Source organism: Halichoerus grypus, chromosome 8 (genome assembly GCF_964656455.1).
Source record: "Halichoerus grypus chromosome 8, mHalGry1.hap1.1, whole genome shotgun sequence".
Taxonomy (NCBI): Eukaryota; Metazoa; Chordata; class Mammalia; order Carnivora; family Phocidae; genus Halichoerus; species Halichoerus grypus.
This window is the reverse complement of record NC_135719.1, coordinates 11,523,385-11,546,057: the sequence shown is the minus strand read 5'-3', so window position 1 is coordinate 11,546,057 and position 22,673 is coordinate 11,523,385. Positions and strand designations below refer to the sequence as shown.

The following is a 22,673-nucleotide window of genomic DNA, read 5'->3' as shown; positions in this document are numbered from 1 at the left end:
TGGCTGTTCTTGGCCCTTCTGTGTAAATCAGTTGTCAGAATCCGCAAAATGAAGTTTGGGATTTTGACTCCATGTATCAGTTTAAGGGGAATCAGCCCCTTTATGAGAACCCTTCCAATCTATGAATATGGGTTGACTTTCCATTCATTTAGGTATTTAAAAAAAATGTCTTTCAATACTTTCAAAAATTTCTCCATAAATGTTTTATAGGTTTTTGTTAGCTATATTCCCAGTATTGATATATTCCCAAATATATATATTTGTTATATATCTCCAAGTGTAAATACATATATGTGTGTGTATGTGTATATTTTTAACCTAAAAATACTATTTTGTCATCATGTCTGAAAAAAATGCCTGCATTATCATGTTTATATACATACCAATATTAGAAACAGTTTGTTGATGAGTCACACCTAAATCTTATTAAGAACAGGTAAACATTAAACCATGGATTGCTTATCGTAGATAGCAGAATAAACCATTAGCCATAATTTGCATGTTAGGTAAATAGCCCTCTTTGAGTAGAATCAAAACAATCAGTGATACTCATCCATTTGACAACATGATATACACATAAGAAAGTTAGTGATTGTACTGGTTATTTGCTTAGCCATTTTATCTGTCTCACATTGAATGCACAGAAATAAAACATAACGTGAAGAAAACTATGTCTTCATTATTAGTCACAATGAAAAGGGTCTGCTGCATCCTGCAGACTTGGGAGTATTAGACACTGGGGAGCACTTGAGGGCTTACATGGATCAATGCACTGTTTTGATTCTGAGACACTGAATAGAATCCCATCCGTATTTAGTGACTGAACCAACGGTGGAAGCCTCAGATCTCACGAAACAGGAAAAGACCAAAACAGAGAAATAGAACCGTCAATCTGTCCAGATATTCTATCTTTAGACTCGTGCTTTGGTGGAAGGTGGAAAAGGGGGCCCTTTCTTAAGTACCCGGATACACATATTATTGTGGTCTGAAGACTGCTGGGGTGATATTGTGTCTGGGATCATGAAAAGAAGGTACATATTGAAACGACCATCAGATTAAGAAAATTCCAAGCTTGTCTTAGTTCTTCAAATAATGAAGCAAGCGCCTTTTCTCGGCTGACAATTTGTGCTGTATCAGCACTGGTACTTTGTTAGCAATTTTCAGATATGCATTCTGTCTCCAGTACTTATTTATCTCTTAACTGGAAGTCTGTACCTTCTGGCCATCTTCGCCCAAGTCCCCCACCCCCAACCCTCTGCCTCAGGTAACTACCAATGTGACCTTTTTCTACGAGTTTGGTTTTTTTGAGATTCCACATACGAGTAAGATCATGTGGTATTAGTCTTTCACTGTCTGGCTTATTTCACGTAGCATAACGGCCTCAAGGTCCGTCCATGTTATTGCAAATGGCAGGATTTCCTTCTTTTTACGCCCAGTAATATTCCACTGTGTATGTATACCACGTTTTCTTGCTCGGTTCATCTGTCGATGGACACTTTGGTTGTTTCCACGTCTTGGCTATTGTCAAGCCATAATGCTGCCCTGAAGGCAGGGAGGCAGAGATCTCTTCAACATAGTGATTTTGTTTCTAAAAGCAGATGATTAAATGAACCACGTGGTGGATGTTAGGGTAACAGATTCATACTTCTGTTTTTTTGGAAGTCTGAGTCTGCTCCCTGGTCTGTTGTAAGGGCAAGAGCAGGTAAGAGACCAGGTCTCTGAAGCATGCTCTGGAGCATCGTCGTTGGCCATTTAATAATGGGCACTCCATCTCTATCTGACACAGAAATAGCATGGAGCCCCTCAACGCACGGTATTTCTTATTTATATTTATACTTATATTTATTTATTTTAAAGATCTTATTTATCCATTTGAGAGAGAGTGTGAGAGAGAGCATGAGCAGGGGGAGGGGCAGAGGGAGAGGCAGACTCCCCGTGGAGTTCGATCCCAGGACCCCGGGATCATGACCTGAGCCGGAGTCAAACACTTAACCCACTGAGCCACCCAGGTGCCCCGCGTGGTAATTTTTAAGACAGGAATTATCTTAAGTCCCTCAGGCACCTCGATGTCTCTGGAGGTTTTAGCAGCCCTGCAGACAGTGATCGGCTCACCGGCTGAGAGGAGCTCCTGACCAGGAAGGGGGTGGACTTTGCACAGTTGTCCATTTTCAGGGGCTGAGGGATGGCAGGGGAGCTGCTCCAGGTGCAGAGAAGGCAGAGGGGGCCGGGGGCGCTGCCTCCCTTCCTTAGGCTTCCTTTGGGTGTGTTTCCAATGTCTTCCATTGAGTATTTAGAAAATCGAGTATTTGGCTCTTATTTTCAGTTACTTTCCTGGTGTCAGCATTTTGGCCTTCCACAGGCTTTCCTATCGCCAGGCACTCCCCTGCCTCGCTGTTGAACTTCAAGTAGCTCCTGGTGGAAGTTTGCATTGTTCTCGGGTTGAAATGATATCAGGATGCGAGTGAACTTGGAGCCGGGTCATGAGACACAAGACTGCTCCAGTCCTCGGGCCCAAAGGCGACTGACCATTTAGGAAGACCGAACAACAGCTGTCTTGAGTACAGGAGTAATGTATGCTGTAGACATGACAGACAAGAGAAAGGAAAAATAAAAATTACCTGTAATCTCACTGCTTAACGGTAACCACTAGAGTGTGTATGAGTACGTATCTGTGAATTTTCTTTTCTTTCTTTCTTTCTTTTTTTTTTTATAGAAGTAGGACTGTGTTACACATGCGGTTTTGGAATCGTTTCCCACCTGAACGACACATTACAAACAACTTTATAGGTCAATAAGTTTGAAAGAACAAGAATTTTAAGACCCGTTTTATGTTCGGTTGAGGGTTTTTGAGAACTTCCTTGTCTGCACCTGATAATCTGCTCACGGGTACTTGTCTTTCCTGTTTAGACATAGCTCAACTAAATATTGGGGTTCCCTCTGGGAAACAGACTACATTTCAAGCAGCGCAGCTGAATTGGGACCTTGGGTTAGTTTATGAGTGAGTGCAAGGAGGAAAATCGTGTTCTTGGAGCCAGGGCACTGAGGCAGGAAGTCGGTTCAGGCTGTTGCACGTGCCTTTGTTTGATGACACTTTGTGACTTGGAGCCTGGACACATCGGCCAGGCAGGAAATGGGGAGAAGGTGGCCAGGGCAAGGCTTCTGTGCAGAGCCCTCTTTTTGGCTCCAATGCAACTGGGATGCTCTAATCCGTGAGGTAAGACCTCCGGTGTTTAGGGCCGGATGTGGTGGGGGCTGGAGGGGGGGGAGGGCAACAGAGTCTGTGGAAATGAATTTCCAGGCTAATTAGAGGAAAGAAATGACGGCTAAACAGATTACAGAGAACCCTGGGGTTTTGAAATGATTCCATATTTCACAGGGTGTTTTTGAGTCCCGGCCGTTCGTGCTTTGAGCTCGGTTGGCCCAGCGTGCAGCTTGGCTGATGTTTTGGGTCTCTGTGCATCCCCGCCTTATTACAGGAGACTTCTGTGATCCCCTCTAGGTGTTTCCCCAACGCGAGGCAGATGCTGCCCTTCCTCCTGTTTGTCCGTGGCTGGTACCGGTGGCCGTGCCACGTGCAGCCCGAAGGTAGGCTGCTGGGAGCCTGGGAGACACGCCGCTCCCACCCACCGTGCGTCCGGGCCCCGTTCCTGTGCCTCTTAGGTTTGCAGAAGATGTGGACTGTGGGAATCCAGTCATGCATTCTAGAAATGCCTGCCTCCCACCCTCTCCGGGGTAGAGCTTCCTGTGGGAATCTCATTAGAAACCGATGAGATTTTTGCTGTGACGCCGGGCACTGGGCCTGGCATCTTGTCTTTGGAACAACGGGCATCGGGTGGCTGATTGCAGCCAATGGCCCCTGGAGGTAAGGCTGGGAGCAGGAGAAAACAGATTGACTCGCTTGTCCTAGACTGAGGCCCGGGGCTCAGAGTCCCCAGGGACACCCAGTGGTGGATGCTAAGTGCGCTCAGCGCAGTGACTTCTGGAAGGTTGGGCTCAGAAGGCCCTTTTGCGTATCCCATGCTTCCTCATCTCCTGGAACGAAGGTTCTAGAGTGAGGAACGAAGCTGTTAGGAGCATCAACCTGTGGACAGCTGTGGAGGCGATGGGTATCCTGAGCTTCTGAGGCCCGGAACGAATCGTTGACCCGCAGGCCCCTCCCCGGGGATGCCCGAGTATCCTACCTGGACCTGAAACAGAAGCAGAGTCATCCCCAGAGCACTCGGAATGAAGCTCAGCCTGCCCTCTTCCTTACAGGATGCCGAGCTTGTGTGTGTAAAATGGGCGTGTCATGAGACCTTTTGGTTTCCCTGAAAAGGAATATTGGCAATCTGGGTTCAGTTCTCGGTAAGGTACCGTGCACCTTAAAACTCTTTTGAGTTTCATGTCTGTGAGGGGAGAACCTATGCGAACAGGAATTTGTATGGCAATGAAAATTTACCGCTAAATGAATGTGACTTACTCAGTTTCCTGCCTACACACACACGCACACACACACACACACACACACACACACCCACCCCCACAGAGTTTATAGAGCTACGTAAGAATCAGGCAAAAAGGAAAAAAAGGAAAAAAGAAACCCAGCACAAATAATCCTCACTAGGAATGCTTTTGTAAAAGCTAGCCACGTTATCCAGTGGTTTCTTCCTATGTTTGGTGTCCTGGGATGAAAGCCACAGGCCTGCTGATGGGCGGTGGTGATCCTCACGTCTGTCTGTCTCACGCACGCTCCCAGACGGGGCCTCGCTACCTCCCTCGGCTTGTCCTTTATTCCTGGGGCCCGTGTGCCCTGTTCCTGAGGAGTCCTTCACCACTGCACAAAGGGGTCAACTGCCAGGGCGCCGGACAGGTGCAGAGGCAGGTACTTCTGCGGGGAGGACTCTTTCTGCTGACAGACAAAGCATGGGACATGGGCAGGTTGGGACACGTCCCTGTCCTTCTCTGCGATGGTTATGACCCAATGTCGTTGGACAGGACACTTGGACATTTGAAAGGAATAAGCAGGGAACGTGGCACCTAAACGCGTCCTCACGTCTCAGGGAACTTCCAACGGGGAATGGGGGGCGGGCTCAGCATGGAGACTCTTTCAGGTTTATCTTACTGATGAAGCAGGAATGTCATTAGCACTTTGGCTCTTCTGGGGGGAGACAGAGAGGCCGAGAGCATCCTTTTAGAAATCTCTGCTCATGCCCCGCTCCATGTGGCCAGCTTGTGAGCCTGCTTGGTGCAGTCACTGGGAGTGAGGATGGGTGAGCCTGGCCTGCCCTCCGGGAGCTCGTGCTGAGACGGGGACACAGCCAGGAACACTGACACAAGACAGCCCCAGAACCACAGGGGAGGAAAGAATGGGGTACTGTGGACAGCCGGGAGGGGTGCCCCTCCTGGGCAGGAAGCTCTCCCCAGAGGAGGTGCAGCTTATGGTGGGTTTGAAAGGAAGCGCCCCAGAGCAGGTGGACGGGCAGGGAGGAGTGAGGGCGTTGTAGGAAGAGTTGATATAGCATGTGCGAGTTTGGGTGTGCAGAGGGAGAGCCGGGTGAGCTGCAGCTGTGAGCTGCCCCCCCCTCCCCGAGCCCTCCAGAGGAGAGCCCCAAAGCTCATGAGCTTGGGGAGGCAGCAAGATGAAGTGAGGAGACCTAGGGTCTGTGTCCATGGTGCCCTGGGGCTTCCTGAGTCAGTGTCACCGGCATCTGAAGCCAGCCCCACTGCTCAGACTTGCCATGGAGCTCCCCTCCTTCGGGAGAGGCCGAAGGAGCTGGTGACCCCCAAGGGCGGTTGCATGTGCCCAGAGCGACTGCTCCCCCGTGGAGGTGTGTGGAAGCTCTGTTGTCTTCTCTTTTCGGGCAGTTGCCCTGCAGGTTTAGCTCTGCTGTGGAAGAACTGAGGAATTGTATCCAGCGTGGTGATTCGTGGGGGCTCCCCTGTGTCTGCCCTCTTCCACTCCACCCTTCATGTGCGTTTATTCTATATAAGCACAGGGGTGGACACAGCTGCCTGGGGGGATGGGCGCCCATAGGGGTCCTGGCCGAGGACCCTGGGGTATGCTCTCGTAGCATCGCCAAGATGTGCCATCTCTAGATCAGCAATATCGGCATGCCCATTCTTGGTTTGGTCTTTGAGAGCTTTGAAAGCCCCAGGCCCCCGGTGCCCCCCCACCCCGCCCCCCCATCCTCAACATTGAACCTGCAGTGGATGCAGCCTGATTGGGGGGGCAAGCCTGGTGGGGGGGTCTGAACACTTGAGGTCCAGCAGTCTGCATCTGTAGGAGTGGGGAGTGCCTGGGCTCGTGGATGTTAGTCTGGGAGGTTATCCCCCCACTCCCCAGCCCGGGGGAGGGGGCATGTGGGCGCTGGAAGAAAACCACCCCATGCAGGACACGGCTGTGACGATTTTTCTTTTTCGTCTGTCGTCCAATAGGAGGATGCCCCTATTTGGATTTTTTCTTGAAGTTTTTATTTGGACATCATTTCCAACTTAAAAAAAGTTGCAAAAGCAAAAATAGTATACTCTTTACCCAGATTTTCCTGGTTTGACATTTTGCCTCATTTGCCTGATGATGGCTCTGTGTGTGTGCATACGGATTTTTTTTTTTCTGAACTATTTGAGGGTAAGTTACATATATCATGTCCCTTTCCAGCAAATACTTAAGTGTATATTTCCTAAAAATAGGATGTCTGTGTCTTTTAGAAAGTAGTTACCCGATAATGATAATATTTATATTTGGGAATCATGTAACATTTTGAAAAGATGTTCATAATTTTATAACTTCTGTTAAATCCCCACTGTTTTTACATGTGTGATTTTTGTGTTGCCCGTGATCAAACACGAACAGAGGATGGTGATGGGTCTGACCTCGCAGATTTTCCCTCCTTTCCTAAGTCTCTTTGGATGATGTCTTGAATGGATTTAGTTTTTCAGCTTTCTTTCATTCACTGCACAGATGTTCCTTGCACCTGCTACATTGCCTGGTACCATGTGCTTGGTGCTGGGGGTTTGAAGGTGAGTGAGCTCAGACAGGGATCTTGCCTGCAAGGAGCTCCCAGCCTAAGCAAGAGCCAGAAATGAATCAGATGATGACATAAACCAGGGATTCACAAACTTTGGCCTGTGGGTCAAATCTGGCTGTCGGCCTGTTTTTGTATGGCTCATGAGTCAAGAATGATTTACATTTTTAATGGTTGAAAAAGAATTAAGAGAAAACTAACATTTCATGACATGGAAAAATTGTTAGCAGATCAAATTTCGGGGTCCACAAATAAAGTTTTATTGGAACACCGCCATGCTCGAGCATTTTCATACTGTCCGTGGCTGATCTTGCTCCACAGGGACAGAGTTGAGTAGTTGCCATGGAGAATGTAGGACCCACAAAATGAAAAAATATGTACTCTCTGGACTTTTACAGAGAAATTTTGCGAAGCCCTGGTGCAAACACTGATAGAAGTGCTAGGAAGGAGGGATACAAGGACAAAAGAAGTTGTGTACTAGGGAGTCTGCATGGGGAGCTAGGATCCTGAGCTAGGACCTGAAGGAAAGGAAGGAGTTATCTTCCAGACAGCATGTTCAAAGGTCCTGTGGTTGGCATGTGTGGCCTGCAGGTTGGAGACCATTAGGGTCAGAATGGATGCAGGGTTCTGCTGAGGGCACTGACTGGTTCTTCCTTTTCTTTCAGGTAAAATCTATTTCCAGCATGTTGGCACCCTGTGGAACGTTGGTCAGCTGCAGCCTGGGGTGTGAAGGATCTGGAAGCTGTCTCGTCTGAGGTGTTGAAACCAAAACAAACATTGTTGATGAAACTCTGACACCCTTGCGTGTGTCAAACGACAGCTCCGAATGTTACTGCAGGAGAGTCGCCTCTACCACCCTCTGGATGCCCCTTTAAAATGTCGCCCTTTTCTCCTCAAAAGGGCTTTTGCCTTGCTAAGGGGCAGGGGTAGAAACATTTTGACTTAAAAAAATAATTTTAAGGTAACTGTTGACAAAAGTAAAGAGTAAAGTTCAGAAGTTAACAGGAACCTAAAAAACGCAAAAGCCTAAAGGATATTCAACTTATAATCTCTGACATTCTGCTCTCCTGGATCTACGACATTCTAGACGTCTGACCTTTTGGTGGTCTTTTGGGCTTGGTCAAATTCTGGTCTGCTTTTGGTGACGGCTGTGCGAAAGTTCAAAGTGGAAATGTTGAGAGCTGGCAGCCCTAGCAGAAGTGTAACTGGTGTTTCTGGCTCCTTTTCTTTCCTTTTTTAAAAAAAGGGTTCAGCAGAATCAGGCGTAGCTAGTTCACAAAGAATTCTGAGCATCAGGGAAAAACCTGTACGTGTGCGCATATGCAGGTGCGTGCGTGCGTGCGTGTGTGTGTGTGTGTGTGTGTGTGTACGTACACACAGAATCATTTCTTCTTTTTTGGGGGGAAGAAGCAGTACAAGGCAGCCTTTGGTTAGGAACATCCTCCGTGTTTCTCTGCCCTGTTCTACACTGTTGCTCTTGGAAGTGTAATTTTAAAAAATCACCGTGGTGATTCAGATGAATGGGGATTGGGTTGGCTGGAAAAGGCACAGGGTCAGGGACCGGGTTTGAAGTTGGGTCTAGGCCAGGCTGGACTGGGAACCCTGCAGGACCCAGGAGGTTACCGCAGCAAGGCCCCTCCCGCAGGTGTGGTTTGGGGGTCATGGCTTGTTTCAGAGCTTGCATGGCCAGACGTCTGCCGGCTTCCAGAAGCAGGGCTGACTTCTCGGGGTTGATGGAGACCTCGCATTTTGCTGTTTCCTGGGGGTTGAGATTATCTGCTAAAACGAAGCAGCTTCTGCTAAAGCTCTGTTAGCAGTGCCTTTGGGGCCCTGGGACTCTGTTCTTTCTGGAGAGGGGTTTTGCTTTTCTTTTTCTTCTTCTTCTTTTTTTTAATCCCCTCTTTTCTTTTCTGGCATTCTGCAAGGTTTGTGCGTTTGCCTGTGGATGCCTGCCCGTTGGCTTTGGATGAAAACTCTAGCCTTTGCTGACCCACCTGTTCTCAGATTCTTCAGTTTCCTGAGAAGGGCAGTCAGTGCGGCGGGGTCTGGGGTGGTCCCCAGGTTCCCAAGTCCCCGGCTGTTGGGAAGGCATGCTGGCCTCTGCAGGACAGAGGGGTGCCCGGGGAGATGGCTCGGGGAGGAGCGCACATGTACAAGCAGCTGTCCCTCCACTCCCTCTGGCTCATGGGTGGGTTCTCTTTCCCTTCTGCTCTCCTACGCCCTGTTTGCCCGAGGCGCGGGCCTGCTTTACCTCTCCTCTCCACCGGGGACTCATGGGCCAGAGTGGTGACTCAGTGGGACCAGCCGCCTGGCACCTGGGCGCCCTCCGAAACTTGGAACTGGAATCCTGTGTGTGGGGCGAAAGCTCAGTGCTTCCGCCTTACACATCAACACCGGGGCCACCTGCCGGGTGCTTTCCGCTGGGCCTGGCAGACGCGGCTGGCCGCCAAGAGTGACCTTCCAAATCCCAGAGCTTCAGCACCGCGGGCTCCTAAATAAAACCCTTTCGGCGTGAGCCACGTGTGCCTCGGTTTGGATGTGTTCCGAGGAGGCGCCTTGCGGTGGTCAGGGGTGCGGGCACTTGGCTGGGAGGAGGGCAGGGGTGGGGGCCCCGGGGGAGGGGCTTGGCCCTGGTGGTCTAGAGGACAGTTTAGGAATGCGGTGGGGCCGGCGGGGACGAGGGCATTGGAGTCAGATGCGCTACCGTTGCGCTACGAGGCCAAGGGGACGAGGGCATTGGAGGGATGTTTCCGCACCTGCTCGTTTCCTGGAGGCCGCCGCTTTGGCGAGGAAGTACTGAGCCTGCATTGAGTTTGGAGAATCCTGGGGTATCTCCAGAGAAGACACAACCAGTTGTGTCCGAAAGTTGCTGGCTTCTTACTGCCCCCTACCTCCTTGGCTTGGCTTCAGCTGGTGAGGAGCAGGAACGCGCGGAGTCCCAGCTGGGTGGGCAGGCCCGTGAGGAGATGCCAGGAAGGAAAGCACGCTTGCTTCCATCCTAACGGGGTGTCCTTGGAAGTTATGGAGGCGCTGGTGGGTGTGCTCGGCCTTCCTCTTCCCAGAGAAGCGGCTCCTGCTCACTTCTCTCACAGCTGGAATTGGCAGGTGGCTCTCCCAGCAGGGCTGGGGGGGCGGTGGGGAAGCCAGCTCACCCCCGGGAAGGTCCCGTCAGCTAGGGTCTCCTGTGGGGTCAGGTCCTTCAGACACCCAGGGAGGGGCCATGCTGGTGGGGGAGAGGAAGCTTGTCCCAGAGTCGGCGGGGATCCCCCAGGGTTGGCCCATACTGCACCTTGCCTTTTATCGGGGGGGGTTCCATTGGGGATCCACCCCCACCATGCCCCCCTGCGACACAAAGAATGCCTGTCTTGCCTGGTGTAGGACCACGTAGGACCTAGGAGAGCCTGAAGGGAAAGGCGATTCATAGTATCAAAGCCCTTCCCTCTACTGCCCGCACGTTATTCAGGAGATGGTTGTTCCATATGGTGTGGGGCTGGGGGAGAGACTGGGCGGTTGATGCAAAGGGACTTTTTATAAGGAATCGGCACCCTGTCGCTGAAAGTCTTGTCCGTCTCCCCTCGGTGCCCCCTTCGGTGGGAGTCTTGTGTTTAAGTGGAGTCAGAGGGAGATGACCCAGAAGAGCCAGATCCGAGGGATGGGATACAGCCGTGCCCCAGGCCTGCGAGCCAGACCGAGGCAACCATTTCAGAAGATTGGACAGCTGCCCTTTCCTGAAGAGGGGAGCGGAGGGAGGGGAGAAGAGGGAAGAGAAGGGAGGGGAGAAGAGAGGAGGGGAGGAGAGAAGAGAGGAGGGGAGGGGAATGAAGAGGAGGGGAGGAGAGAAGAGGTGAGGGAAGGGAAGAGGGAGGGAGGAGAGAAGAGGGAAGAGGAGGGAGGGGAGAAGAGGGGAGGGGAGGAGAGAAGAGAGGAGGGTAGGGAAGAGGAGGGGAGAAGGGGAGGGAAGGGAACTCAGCACAGGAGAGTGCGCTAGTGCAGGGCTGGGGGAGGATTCCATGCTGCCTCCCCGATGGAGCCCCCTGCAGCCCCCTGCCCGCTGCGCACCTCTTCCCAGAGCAGAGTCATGAATTTGCAGGACCCGATATTGCTGACAGTTCTCACCATTCATGGTCTCCTGGGTCTTCGGAGGGTATTGGCGTTAGGTCTTGTCTTTGGCAATTAAGTGGTTTCATCCTTCGAGGGCGAGGGGCGAGTGGGCTCCGGGGCCCGGGCCGTGTCTGCTACAACCCGCCAGTGTGGAGAAAGGGTCTGCCCCAGCAAGCCCCCCAGATGGCTTCCTGCGGAGACAGGTGGGGGCCAGGGCTGGCCTTGGGCCTGGCAGTGCTGGTGTCTTGAAACATTCTTGTGGTTTGTATTTATGAATGGACCCCAGAACATGTGGACTCAAGCGCACACGGCACACAGCTTGTGAAAACGGTTTATTTTGCATTATTTTAATTTTTAAATTTTTTTTTGAGGGGGGAGGGGCAGAGGGAGAGAGAGAATCTTAATCCCAGTACACAGCCTGATGCGCATCTCATCTCATGACCGAGATCATGACCTGAGATGAAATCAAGAGTCGGATGCTTAACCGACTGAGCCACCCAGGTGCCCCTATTTTGCATTGTTTTGGAGAACCAGGCAGGCTCCCACGTTCCGGAGGTGGCCGTGAGCACACCCGAGATTGCTACCCGAGTCTTTGGTCCACCAAGTACTTGGGTGTGCGTCTCCTTGGAAAGTGTACTCAGAACGTGCTGAGGTGTGAGATTGTGTGTGCAGTTGGTTGGCTTATCAGCAAGCTCAGTTCTCCCAGGGATGGGTTTTCCACGAGCTACGCAGACATGATAGGAACACAGAGAGCTCTCGTATGTTGGCAGAGCCGGGGGCGCGGGGCCTGGGCTGGAGTGTCTAACTGCTGACCTGTCGTGGGAGCTGCGGGCAGGTAGGAGTGTGGTGACTTTTCCTCCGTGTCTACGGGAAAACCAGCCAGGGTGCCGAGCCCCGCGGGAAGGAGGATCCGGAGGCGGCCAGACCCGTGTGGGATTCCTGGTCGGGCTGCCGACAAGCCGACAAGCTGTGTGAGCCTGGCCTCACTCCCAACGGCCATAGGGGAGGAGCAAGCCTACTTCTTTGATGATTGTGATCATTAAAAGGAATGATCCAGCAAAGCTCGAGCTGCATGTGCCTGGCACAGAGTCACTCGGGAAATTGTCACCGCTGCCCCCTGTCACTGGTAAGGTTTGAGTCCCTCCTGTGGGCCAGGTGTGTTTGCATCCAGGCTCTTGTTCAGCTCCTTGGGAGAGTCCTTTCTGTAGGCGTCCGTCCTGGAGCCGATGCGGGGTGCTGCTCTCATTTCCACGGGTCCTGGGCTGTGCCCATCCACAGCCGCACATCCTCCCTGACTCCCCGTAAGAAAACACATCTCCTGTGGGCCCAGCACTTTCACGGCCTGGGAGTCCAGCCAACCACGTGGGGAGGCTGGTGATGGTCTTTGTTTTCTCCTTGGAGGCACGGGACCGGGATGGTTTTGCCGCTGTGCAGGGTCAGCTGGTTAAAAGGGGCAGGTCTTGGGCCTCGAGTCTCCTGCCCTCTCCAGCACTTTCCCCTAAAGAAAGGCAGGGGGGCATCTCTTCAGAGACCATATAGCAGCTGACTCGTGGGATGGCATAAAACATCTGAGCTCTGGGTCAAGGACCCTGAAGGTCACGTGTCCCGCCTGGCACCCCACCCTCTAGAGGGCCGCATTCTGGCTGTGGCCTCCTCATGGGATCCATGTCCTTCCCTCTCCAGATCTCATGCTAGAATTCTCTGCCTCAGTGTACCTGGCTTCCCGGGACATCCTGTCTAGGGCCGCTTGCGTGTCTGCACCATGGCTGAAGAGTGGCCAGGTGTGCCTGGGACGGGGGTGTGCAGGCTGCCTGAGGTGTCCACGGACAGGTGCAGGGCCCCTCGCAGTGCAGACCAGGTGGGGATGGCAGGAGCAGGGGGACAGGCTGCCGGCGGGGGCCTCTGCTGGAATCCTGACCTGGGCGCTGCAAACTGGGGCAATGGTTCCGCTCAATCCACGGGACCCGATTTGGGCTGTGCGCTGGGGAAGAGAGGGTGTTTGGCTTCCATTCTAGGTCTGATCTCCTCAGCATCATCGTACAACTTTAGAACCAATGGCGGGGAGACGACCAGATGCACACACGGATGACAAGCCCGCCCCGGGTACCTGCGGGGTGAGGACGCACCGTTTGCCAGACTGGAGTCTGGTTCACGGGCATCTTCCATGTCTCCTTTTTTAAATTTATTTTTTCTTTTTTCCCCAATCAAAGATGTAGTAGGGACGTGCCTTGAGATTGCGTTGTTTTCCTTTGTAATGATTCTCTCACATTACACGATGTGAGACCATTATCGATTCAACTGGCCTTGACCTCACCCCGCATTTTCCGATGTGCTCGCTCTCCTCCCAGTTCCCTCGAGGCCCTCGTGAGCATTAGTGTACTTTTCTCTCATTTTACTTGGAGCCACTATCCATGGAAATAATTGCTAGAATTGTTCTGGAATAGAAAGTGAAGAACAACTGAGTTGTATAAGCACCACATAAAGTAACGAAAGAAAAGGGATCATCTCCTTTTCCTTTGAAAGCTACCCCAGGGGCATGTTGCTCACACGTGTGTGTGTGTGTGTGTGTGTGTGTGTGTGTGTGTGTGTGTGAGAGAGAGAGAGAGAGAGAGACGGAGGGAGGGAGGGAGAATCGAATGAGAGAAGGTGCCCAGGGTGGGTGCCTGATAAATGGGATGTCATTGTATTCCACATTCAGCAGGTGTTCAGGGAGCCAGAAGGCACGTCGCAGGGTCTGCTGGGCCACAGAGGTGAGCGGGACAGGCGCGCTTCTGTCTTGGGAGGCTGGTGGAGAGGAAGGAAGAGGCTGGCATGCAGAGCCCCATCAGCCCCAACCTCTGCTTTGCTAAGATGTCTGTTAACAGTAGAGCATCAGCTACAATTTGTTGTGCTTTAAACAGCTTCCAGACATCGTCTTAGGGGCTTCAGCTCTGAAGCCCGACTCGAGGCCTGCTTCTAGTACTCACCACGCGTGGGACCCTGGGCACGGCTCTTACCTGCCCCTGAGCCCCTCTGCTCACCTGTAGAAGGGGCATAGGAGAGCGCCCGCCTCATGCGGGCCTGCGGGGTGGGTGTGCTGTGGTAAGCACGGGCACAGGGCTCTCACGTGTTAGCGCATGTGGCACGACTCTAGGGGACCTTCTGCTACCATTTCTGCTCTACAAGCTAGGAAACCAGGGTACGGTAATGGACTTGCCCAGGTCCGAAGCCCTGGGTGCTGTGCCCAGTGCTGCATCGCTGCCCGGTGCTGGGTCTCGGTGCGAGCGTAGGGGGCCAGGTCGTGCCGGGGCCCCACTGCCTGGAGGCCCTGCTGAGAGCTACACAGTGTCAGAGGCGCCGTCCGTGGAGGGCTCTCCTGAGGCGGCTCTCTTTCCCCTGGGCAAGGCGTCTGTGGCAACAGGTGCTTGGTGCTTGGGAGAGTGGGGTCCCCAGACATAGCCCCTGGGCCGAGAGGAGAAGGGAGGGTGGGGTGGGGACAGGAGGCTGCCGGAGGGCCTTTCTTCACCTGGATAATCCAGCTCCTTCTCTGGGATAAGATTTATTTCCTAAAAGCAGGATGAGTTCAGTTGGGAAAGCTAAGTCAGGTTGGAAGAAGATCAGACCTGGGTAGGGCGTCTTTCTCCTTTAAGTCTCCCTCTTCCCATCTTTGCTGTGGGCCTTCCAGAGGGGCCAACCTCGGGGTGAAATGGGCCCGCTGTTCCAAGGGATCCCCACCCCCAGCGTTCCTGCCTATTCCTTAGATATGGGGGTCTTGCCCAGATTTGTTGGGCATCCTGATTCCAACTACTCAGTTCCATTTCTTTTATGAGCATTTGGGAACTTGTGAGATCCTGTGTCCCAGTATTGGCTCTGGAAGATGTGACCGCCATATAGACATCACCTAGTTCCGTCTCTTCCAGATTCACCTAAAATAGGACTTGGAAGTTAGGAAAAAACATTTCAGACTGATTTAAATAGAATTTTGAGAAATAGTGGATTTATTATAAAGGTGATTTTTTTTTTTTAAATTGGTGAAATTTTGGAAGACTGATAACTATAAAGAAGATAAGTTACTCAGAGAATAACAACCCTCAACATTTTGGTGTGTTTCCCTCTGAACTCACCCCTACCTGCCCCTCCCCCTTTCCTCCCGTCCCCTCCCTCTTCCCTCCTCCTTTCCTCCCTTTCCCTTCCCTCTTGCCTCCCTCCCTCCCTCCCTCTGTCCCTCCCTCCCTTCCTTCCTTCCTTCTATCCATCCATCATCTATTCACTCATTATTTGCAGACATTTATTGAATGCCCCCTTATGCCAGGCTCTGTGTTAGTTGAGAAGTTCGAGAAGTTGAGTCTGGGGAAAGACCAGACACACGACCTCCAGGGATGACAGAGAAGAAGGGGCCGTGACAGGCACTGTAGGCTAGGGTGGGGGCTCAGAAGCCCTGACCAGGGAGGGACCAACTCTGCTTGGGTGACCAGTGATTTCTGGACTTCTATGTGGGTGACTTTCACAGTCTTCTCTACAAAATTGGGTCAATAGCTGATTTTTTCACTTAATACTATGAGCATTTCTGATGTTACTATTATGAGCATTTCTGACATCCATAAATATTTAAAGCAATTCTTTAAATGAGGGTCTTAGAATTGTATTTTCTAGGTTTGCCACCGAGTGACCCAGTCTCTAACCTATATTGGCAGAAGCTACGGAGGCCAGGGGCCCCATGGCCAAGTCCAAGGAGCGAGGCCTCTGGGGTCTCACCTGGCCCCCAAGGAGAGCTCAGATAATGGTTAGTTGCCTTTCCTCTTCCTCTTTCCTCCCCTTTGTGCCCCTTTCAGTATTTCAGTGTGGAGCCTAGAGGAGAATGAAGCCTGTGTGAGCGCTTCGGCCCATCATTACCTCCATGTGACCAGGGAGCTTCGGCCCGTGGCCAGGCCCAGCGGTCACTGCTGGGCTGTGTGCTGTCCTGACGCTCTGCTGTCCTTCCCCTGGCGCAAAGCCACTCAGTGACCCCCTATGTGGCACGGACCGGAGCCCATAAAGGGCCGCGGCTGCCCGGGGAGGGCTGTCCGCTCCCCATAGGGATGGCCCCACTGAGAGCCCCCAGTGGTTCTGATGTGCAGACAGGGTTCAGAACCACTGAGCCCTCTGCCTGGCCCTGAAACAGCCATCGTGTGAGGTTTGGACTCAATCTTATTTGTTCTCCTGTTGTCCCTACACCGTGGACTTGGGACACCACCTCTGTGATATGCTAGTTCTGCAGCCAAGTTTTATGTTTAAAGCTCTTGCATCTCAGCTCTGTGTCTGTGGGACTAGGTCCTAGGGCCTGGGAATGTCCATCCCGAAGTCTGTCCCGGAGGACTGAGCACTGCCCTGCAGGACAACATGGGATTTGTCGTATGCATATTCAGGTTGGAGGGACACTGCGGGGAGGGGGGGTCACGGGGTCCAGTGTCCTCGTGCCACACTTCAGGGAACAGGAGCTCACAGAATTTATGGGAATTCCAACTGTTTCCTCCACAGGGGGTTAAGCGCCCTCTGGGGCCGGACCATCTGCACACAGAGCCCGAAGCAGGACTCAGCAGGTGGCCGCCGGCCTCCTCTTCCTCCAGGTCTTCCTTCTACACCTGTGCCTCCTGGTTTTCCCGCCCCGTGCAGGGCAGGGTGCCGGCAGGGGAGTCGGTCGGGTGGGCACAGTCCAGACTGGGGAGGGTGTGGCCACTGCGCTCGGGGCAGAGAGCGGATTTGGACCCATCTATAAAAAACCCCAGATTCACAACGTGGAGCTCCTGAAGGAAAAGTACTGTAAGGTGTTTCCTAAAAGCAGCTCAGTGACCAAGGGACCCAGGAGTCTGAAAGCCTGGAACTTCACCCTGAGGGGCACCAGGGAGAACTGTGGAGGGTAATGCCCCCTGCCTCACACGCTGTGGCCAATGCCAGGGAGGTTGGCTGCTGGGGCTCGGCTGTCCATTTTCCTGTCTGGAGGCCCCACCAGCGCATGTCTACGCTGGGAGGAGAAGGTGCCAGGGTGGCGTGTTCTGTCCGAGGTAGCCAGAACCCCCAGGGCTGGGAGATGGCAGCGAGGCCCTGGACTGCCAGCAGCCAGCCTCGCAGGCCCCACAGAAGGCCCACTTGGGGACCACGGTGGGGTCCATTGAGGCCAAGGCCACACAGCATTGAAGATGCATTGAAAATGCAGGAGCCCAGGTAGGCTCAGCAGGCCTGGGGCCTGAGATTCTGAATTTCCAACAAGCTCCCCGGAGAGGCCAGTGATGCGGGTCCAGGGAAACACGTCCTGAAGAGCCATGGTTTCGGTTGCTTTTTTCCTCTACCCTGCCTCATGGTCACTCCTCGACTTTCCAAGGTCACCCCTGACCTGCCCCCCCCCCCACTTCTTCAAGAGTCCCCATGAAGCCTGCTGTATTAGGATCACATGGAGGTCCTGGCCAGACGGTCCCACGTGCTGACTCCACAGACCGTCCCCGAGACCCCAGGCCAGCAGGCCAGCTAGGAGGGGGCTATCCCCAGTGCCCTGGAGGAGCGCGGGGAGCAGGGACGTGAGTGGGGTGACGGTTTCCTTCCCGTGCCCAGGAGGGCCACCTTGTTTGGAGGAACAGATTTCCCGGGATGGCCGGTGAAAAGAAAAGAAAAGGCTTTAAAAAACAGAATATTTGTTTCCTTTTCTTTGCAGCAACCTACAAGTGAAAAAACCTCTCCCATGCAGGAGGTGAGGGTCCAGCCCTTGAGGGCCTGCTGGACACTGCAGGCGGGATCGTCAAAGAGGTGATCCCGCCGTGGTGTCTCAGCGCGGGGCCTAGTGCCTTCCACGTGTGCCACGGGCAGGTCTCAGGCAAAATGGGCCACGGCTGGGAACTGACGTTGTCACTGCGGCATGGACAGATCACCTTTTCCAAAAAGGTGGCTGTGGGACGCTAGCATGTGCGGTGCGAGAGTTCGCTTTGGGGAGAGAAAGACGGATGCAGTGCTATTTCCCACAGCCCAGTGAGCATGGAGAGGAAGAATAGAGCAAAGTATTTGGACGCCAGCCAAGCAGCGACACAAAGTGGCGCGAGGAAGACATAGATGCAGAGGAGGGAAGGAGAAAGTGCCCCCAAAACTTCAGTTTCGATGGATAAAAAGTTACAAGTTCAAACTTTGCAAGTAGAGGTAAAGAATCATGAAACTGACACCTGAGGATGGTAACCGCGTAGTTGGGGAGATTTTCAACATTTTCAGCTTGGCAGGGAATTTCAGATGTTTGTTCCCCCTGGGGGTACCCCAATTACGGGCAGGGCTTCCTTTGCGCGTGGGCATAAGAGAAAAAGGAAAGGGGTAGCTGGGTGGCTGCAGGGGCTGTGAGTGGGGTCGGGAGGATAGCAGGGTGGTGGGCCCCTGGCCTGACCCCCAGGAGAAGGGAGCGACTTGATGGGGCAGGTGAGGCTGCCTCACTCACTTGTTAGTACTGTAGGCTGGGGTGTGTGCGTGGCACCCAGTGCGCATCTTGGGGTGGCACGTGTCTCCATCCAGTGAGATGTGGATGCCTTTCCTAGGGCAAGGCCAGATGGCACAAAGCCTCTGTGCACTTGAGAAGATGGAGGATGAGAATGAGAGGGAGTTCGCATTTGAGAAAGGCAGTGTGAGTCAAGAAGGTCTCCCCGCCTCCCTCCCTCCCTCCCTCCGGTGTGCTCACCTGGCGCAGTTCCCTGCTGGCCCTCCCCAAGCCCCACCTGCCTCTCTCCAGGGTCCCCGGAGCTTCCAGACCTCTCCTAGGCATCAAGGTCGTCCACATCAGCTTTGATTCAATGTCTGCCCTCCTCCCCCATTCCCTCCCTGCCTCCAACCAGCTGGTCACCGTGGGTTCTTGCCACTTCTTGCCTCCCCTGCAGTTGTCAGCCTCAGTCCCCCTCCTCCCCTCCAGGCCCTCTTTCCCCCAGTCTGCGCTCCTGCAGAGTGTCCTAACTGCTCTCTGGGCTCCCCCCACCCTGGCTCTGCCCCCAGGGTCTCTCCAACACCGCCCTTGGGGTGGTCTCAAGCACTCTGACCCAGGTGCTTCTGTGGTCAGTAAACCTTCACTGGCTCCCCATTGCCAACAGATTAAAAGTCCAAACTCTTTAACTTAGCTTGGGAGGCAATCTGCAGCCTGCTCTGCTTTCTAGTGTTCACCCCCACCCCCCCAGTCCTCACACGGCCCTTGTCCCCAACGGTTCCTGGACACCCACGTGCCCTGCCCCCTTCCGGTCAAGGTCCAGTCCAGCCCCACTTTTACGTGGTGCCGTGGCCCACTGACGCGTGGCCCTATCTCCTGAGAGCTTTATTCTCGGAGGTGGCCAGGTCCTGGTGAGACTTAAGATCTAGGGAGCTACCACTGTGGGCTTTCTTTGGCGGCCCCGGGGGCTTATGACCGTGGGGTCGTCTTTGCCTCCTGCTCTCTGCCTTCTGTCCATCTGAACTCTCTTTAGCAGATCATCCTGGGTGTCAGGTGCAGTCAAAACTCAATCACATAAAATACTTGGGGGCAAAGTTTCGATGATCTGCGGGACCTGGGGACGTTCCTGCACCGCAAACACATGCACACACTTTTACAAGGGTGCCTTGGACATTCTTGCCCATAAGCATTCTTTCTGGCCCCCTGCCACTGGAAGCCGTGGGCTCACCCTCTTCCCTGTGCCCTCAGGCTCTGGGGACCTCCCCTGCTGCCACAAGCGCTGATGAAACCCTCTGCCAGCCCTGCCCCCAGCAAATAGCATGCTTTCTCCAGGAAGGGCCCTTGTCGAGGCATCTGCAACATCATCAGAGTGCTCGCTGGCCCCGCCTTCCCCGTGATGCTCCAGCTTCCGGGTGAACCTGTCAGTTCTCTTTGTGGTCAGTCCGGGGTCTTGCACGTGGACAGCGAGGCTGTGACCATTTTTGATAGTGACAATGACGGTAGTATGAGGACATTGCTGGTAAATGGATTTGGGAGTGTTTTTAAAACGGAAACGAGTCGACCGGCACTTTAGTATGAGTTCTCCAAAAGCCCCCGGTGAGCCAGGCACCTGAAAAGTCTCATACAAAAGGAGGAGACAAAAGAAGAGGAAAATGAAGGGAAGTAAGGAGAAGGACCCCCAGTATTCCTGAAGGAGGAAGAAGTCCATCACTGAAGCAAAGGCAGGGGTCAAGTCCTGTAGCTGGCTGCCCGGGGTCTCTGGGCTTCATAGGAAATGCTGTGATTTCATTCATTCACTCGGAAAAAAAAAAGCGGCTGAGCCCTACTGTGTGCCAGGCACTGTTCTAGGAACTGGGAACACCCTCATGGACAAAACAAAGCTGGCTTGTGTGTCCTTGGGATCTGGACTAAGCAAAAGGCAGGCATCAAGCAAATAAAAGTCTCTCATGGTGGTGAGAGCCCTAAGGGATGAAGGCGGTGGTCAACCCTGAACCGGATCGGAAGGGAGAGGAAGGCACGGGACAAGGGAGGAGGCCCAGGAGTGAGGCTCGGGAGAAATGGCCCAGAGGTGAGATGGGTCCCGAGCCCATCGTAGGGATACTTTCCTATCCAAGAGCCTGGAGCCATTTCCCGGAGTCAGACACTCTCCCCGGGCAGGGCCACCCGATTCCTAAGCGATCCTCACGACTCCTTGCAAAGAAAACTGTGGGAGAAGACAGTCGTGGGTTTTAGTGGTTCTCATTTTTTTAAGTTTTAAAATTTCTCTCTTTGAGAAGAGGCCTCCAGCGTGGGCACAGCTGATTTCACAGAGAACCTGCATCTGGGTCCAGCTTCATCCCAGAAAAGGGCACAGTGAGGGCTCATTGTAGGGTGGGGAGGGGTCAGGTTTGTTTCCACCCCATGGGACAAGACGCTCCAGTGTCCTTGTGAGGTGACCTCCCTGTCCTTTTAGGGAGCTAGCCTGCCGGGAGTGTCTGGTGAGGAGAGACTTCAGGGATGGCGCGCTCTTTCTTTATAGGAAAAATTTGAGGCCTAGGATGATGTTATTTTCTTCCAGAGAAGACTTTTCTCTGCTTCTGCCAAACGCCTGCTGGCGGGACAGGAGCGGGGCCCGCCGTCCTGCCAGGTCGCGGCCTGAGGTCTCCTGGTCAGCCAGAGGACGTGGAGCTGAGCTGCTAGCCCGTGGAGATCGGGCTCAATTCTGGTTTTCCTTTGCTCTGGGGGTGTAACGCTTTGGGGTCAGTGTAAAGGTGGTGGGGGTGAGGGGGCTCATTAGGGCCCCAGGCTGTGTGGTGGGTCCCCGGATGTGACTTTTGTCCCTGAGCCCATTGGAAGCACAGCTCAGTTTCTGAGCAGATTCATCTGGACCCACCAGCGCCCTCAAGGCAAAAGCAGCTTCCAGAGCTGCGTTTACTGTTCCGGGTTCTCTTCTCTGTGACTCTGCTCAATCATTCCTCACTATCTTGTCATCTCTTTGATGCCTTTAAAAAGAGTCTTTCTTTTATAATGTCCCATCTTTTTTTTTTTTTTTTAAATAATTGTTTCCTGGGGATAGTTTCAATGGCCTAGTGGCCCATTTCCAGAAGCTGAGGTCTTAGTTACTTCTCTAGGCTCCTCCTGGCCATGGGCTTCTCATCAGTTTCAGAGATGCCCCCCACCCCTGGGAAAATGGAGCCCAGCAGAGCTTGGGGAGGGAGTGGGGAGGGCAGAAGAGGGCTGGCTGGGCTCTGGGGTGGGGGCTGAGCCTGGCACATCTGGGCCTTCAGAGCAGGAAGAGCTCAGAGGTCCAGCCTCAAGTCCAAACCTCCCAGGAAGGCTTGGAGGGTCTGGCGTCTGGGCCACCCGAGGGAGCGCCCAGAACCAGCCTCCTCGCTCACCAGCTGGCAAGTCTGTCCATATTTCTCTAAGGGGGTTTGGGAACAGAGACAGCCCACACAGAGAGAGGAGGAGTAGGGAGTGCTGGAGGGGCCTGCAGACCTTAGAGGATCAGAGAGGAGGGATCAAATTGCCTGCGGGTATAAAGAGCCGGCATATTTCTAGGGGACTCCTACCTAGGCCTTTAGGTAGGGTATTCTATGTTTTTCTGAACTTAGGCATTGGTATAGAAAAAGAGGCCCAAGTGGAAATCAAATTACATTTACATTTCTTCAAGTTCACCTCAATTCTTTTCTCGTGTTTATGTATTTTACATGTAAAAAAGGATATATACGTACATTGTGCCTTCTGTGGCCTCCCTCTGCCGTGTACCAATGACCCCCCCCCCCAATTTGGCATGGGACACATCTTACGTAAGTCTCTCTTTTTCTAAATATCTAAATATCTAAATATCTACTAAGGAAGAAGAGAGAGGCCGTGGGGGATGCTGGGGCCAGAGGGTCTAGCCCGCAGCTGGGTGCTTAGGAGGCTGCAGGTGATCCCAGGGAGCCAAGGGGACAAAAGCTGAGTATAGGAATTTTTTTTTTTCTGTTTGGAGTGAAATGCTGTCCAAGCTACGATGTAAGTCATTTCTGCAAACCCCTACACGTCCTGCAAATTGAGAAAACCCTTTGCGGGCACGGCTGCATTACATTTGGAGGTTCCTGCCATCTCTTGGGCCTACGGCATGCTGGGGGCATGGGTGGGTTTCCTGAGGACCATACTCTGATTCACCCCTTCTCTCCCGGACCTTCGTG

At 53.1% G+C, this 22,673-nt stretch overlaps 1 protein-coding gene and 1 long non-coding RNA gene across 5 annotated transcripts in view; both read left to right on the top strand.

Moving 5' to 3' along the window:
* The window catches only part of FAM174B (family with sequence similarity 174 member B), a 37,707-nt gene extending 28,189 nt beyond the window's left edge, over positions 1–9,518 (top strand). The window contains exon 3 of the mRNA XM_036075540.2: positions 7,667–9,518. Within this exon, the coding sequence (XP_035931433.1) occupies positions 7,667–7,670 (4 nt within the window). The 3' untranslated portion in view covers positions 7,671–9,518. The remainder of the gene's footprint in view (positions 1–7,666) is intronic.
* LOC144382727 (uncharacterized) overlaps positions 1–22,673 on the top strand; it is a 614,132-nt gene that overhangs the window by 193,681 nt on the left and 397,778 nt on the right. The window lies entirely within an intron of this gene.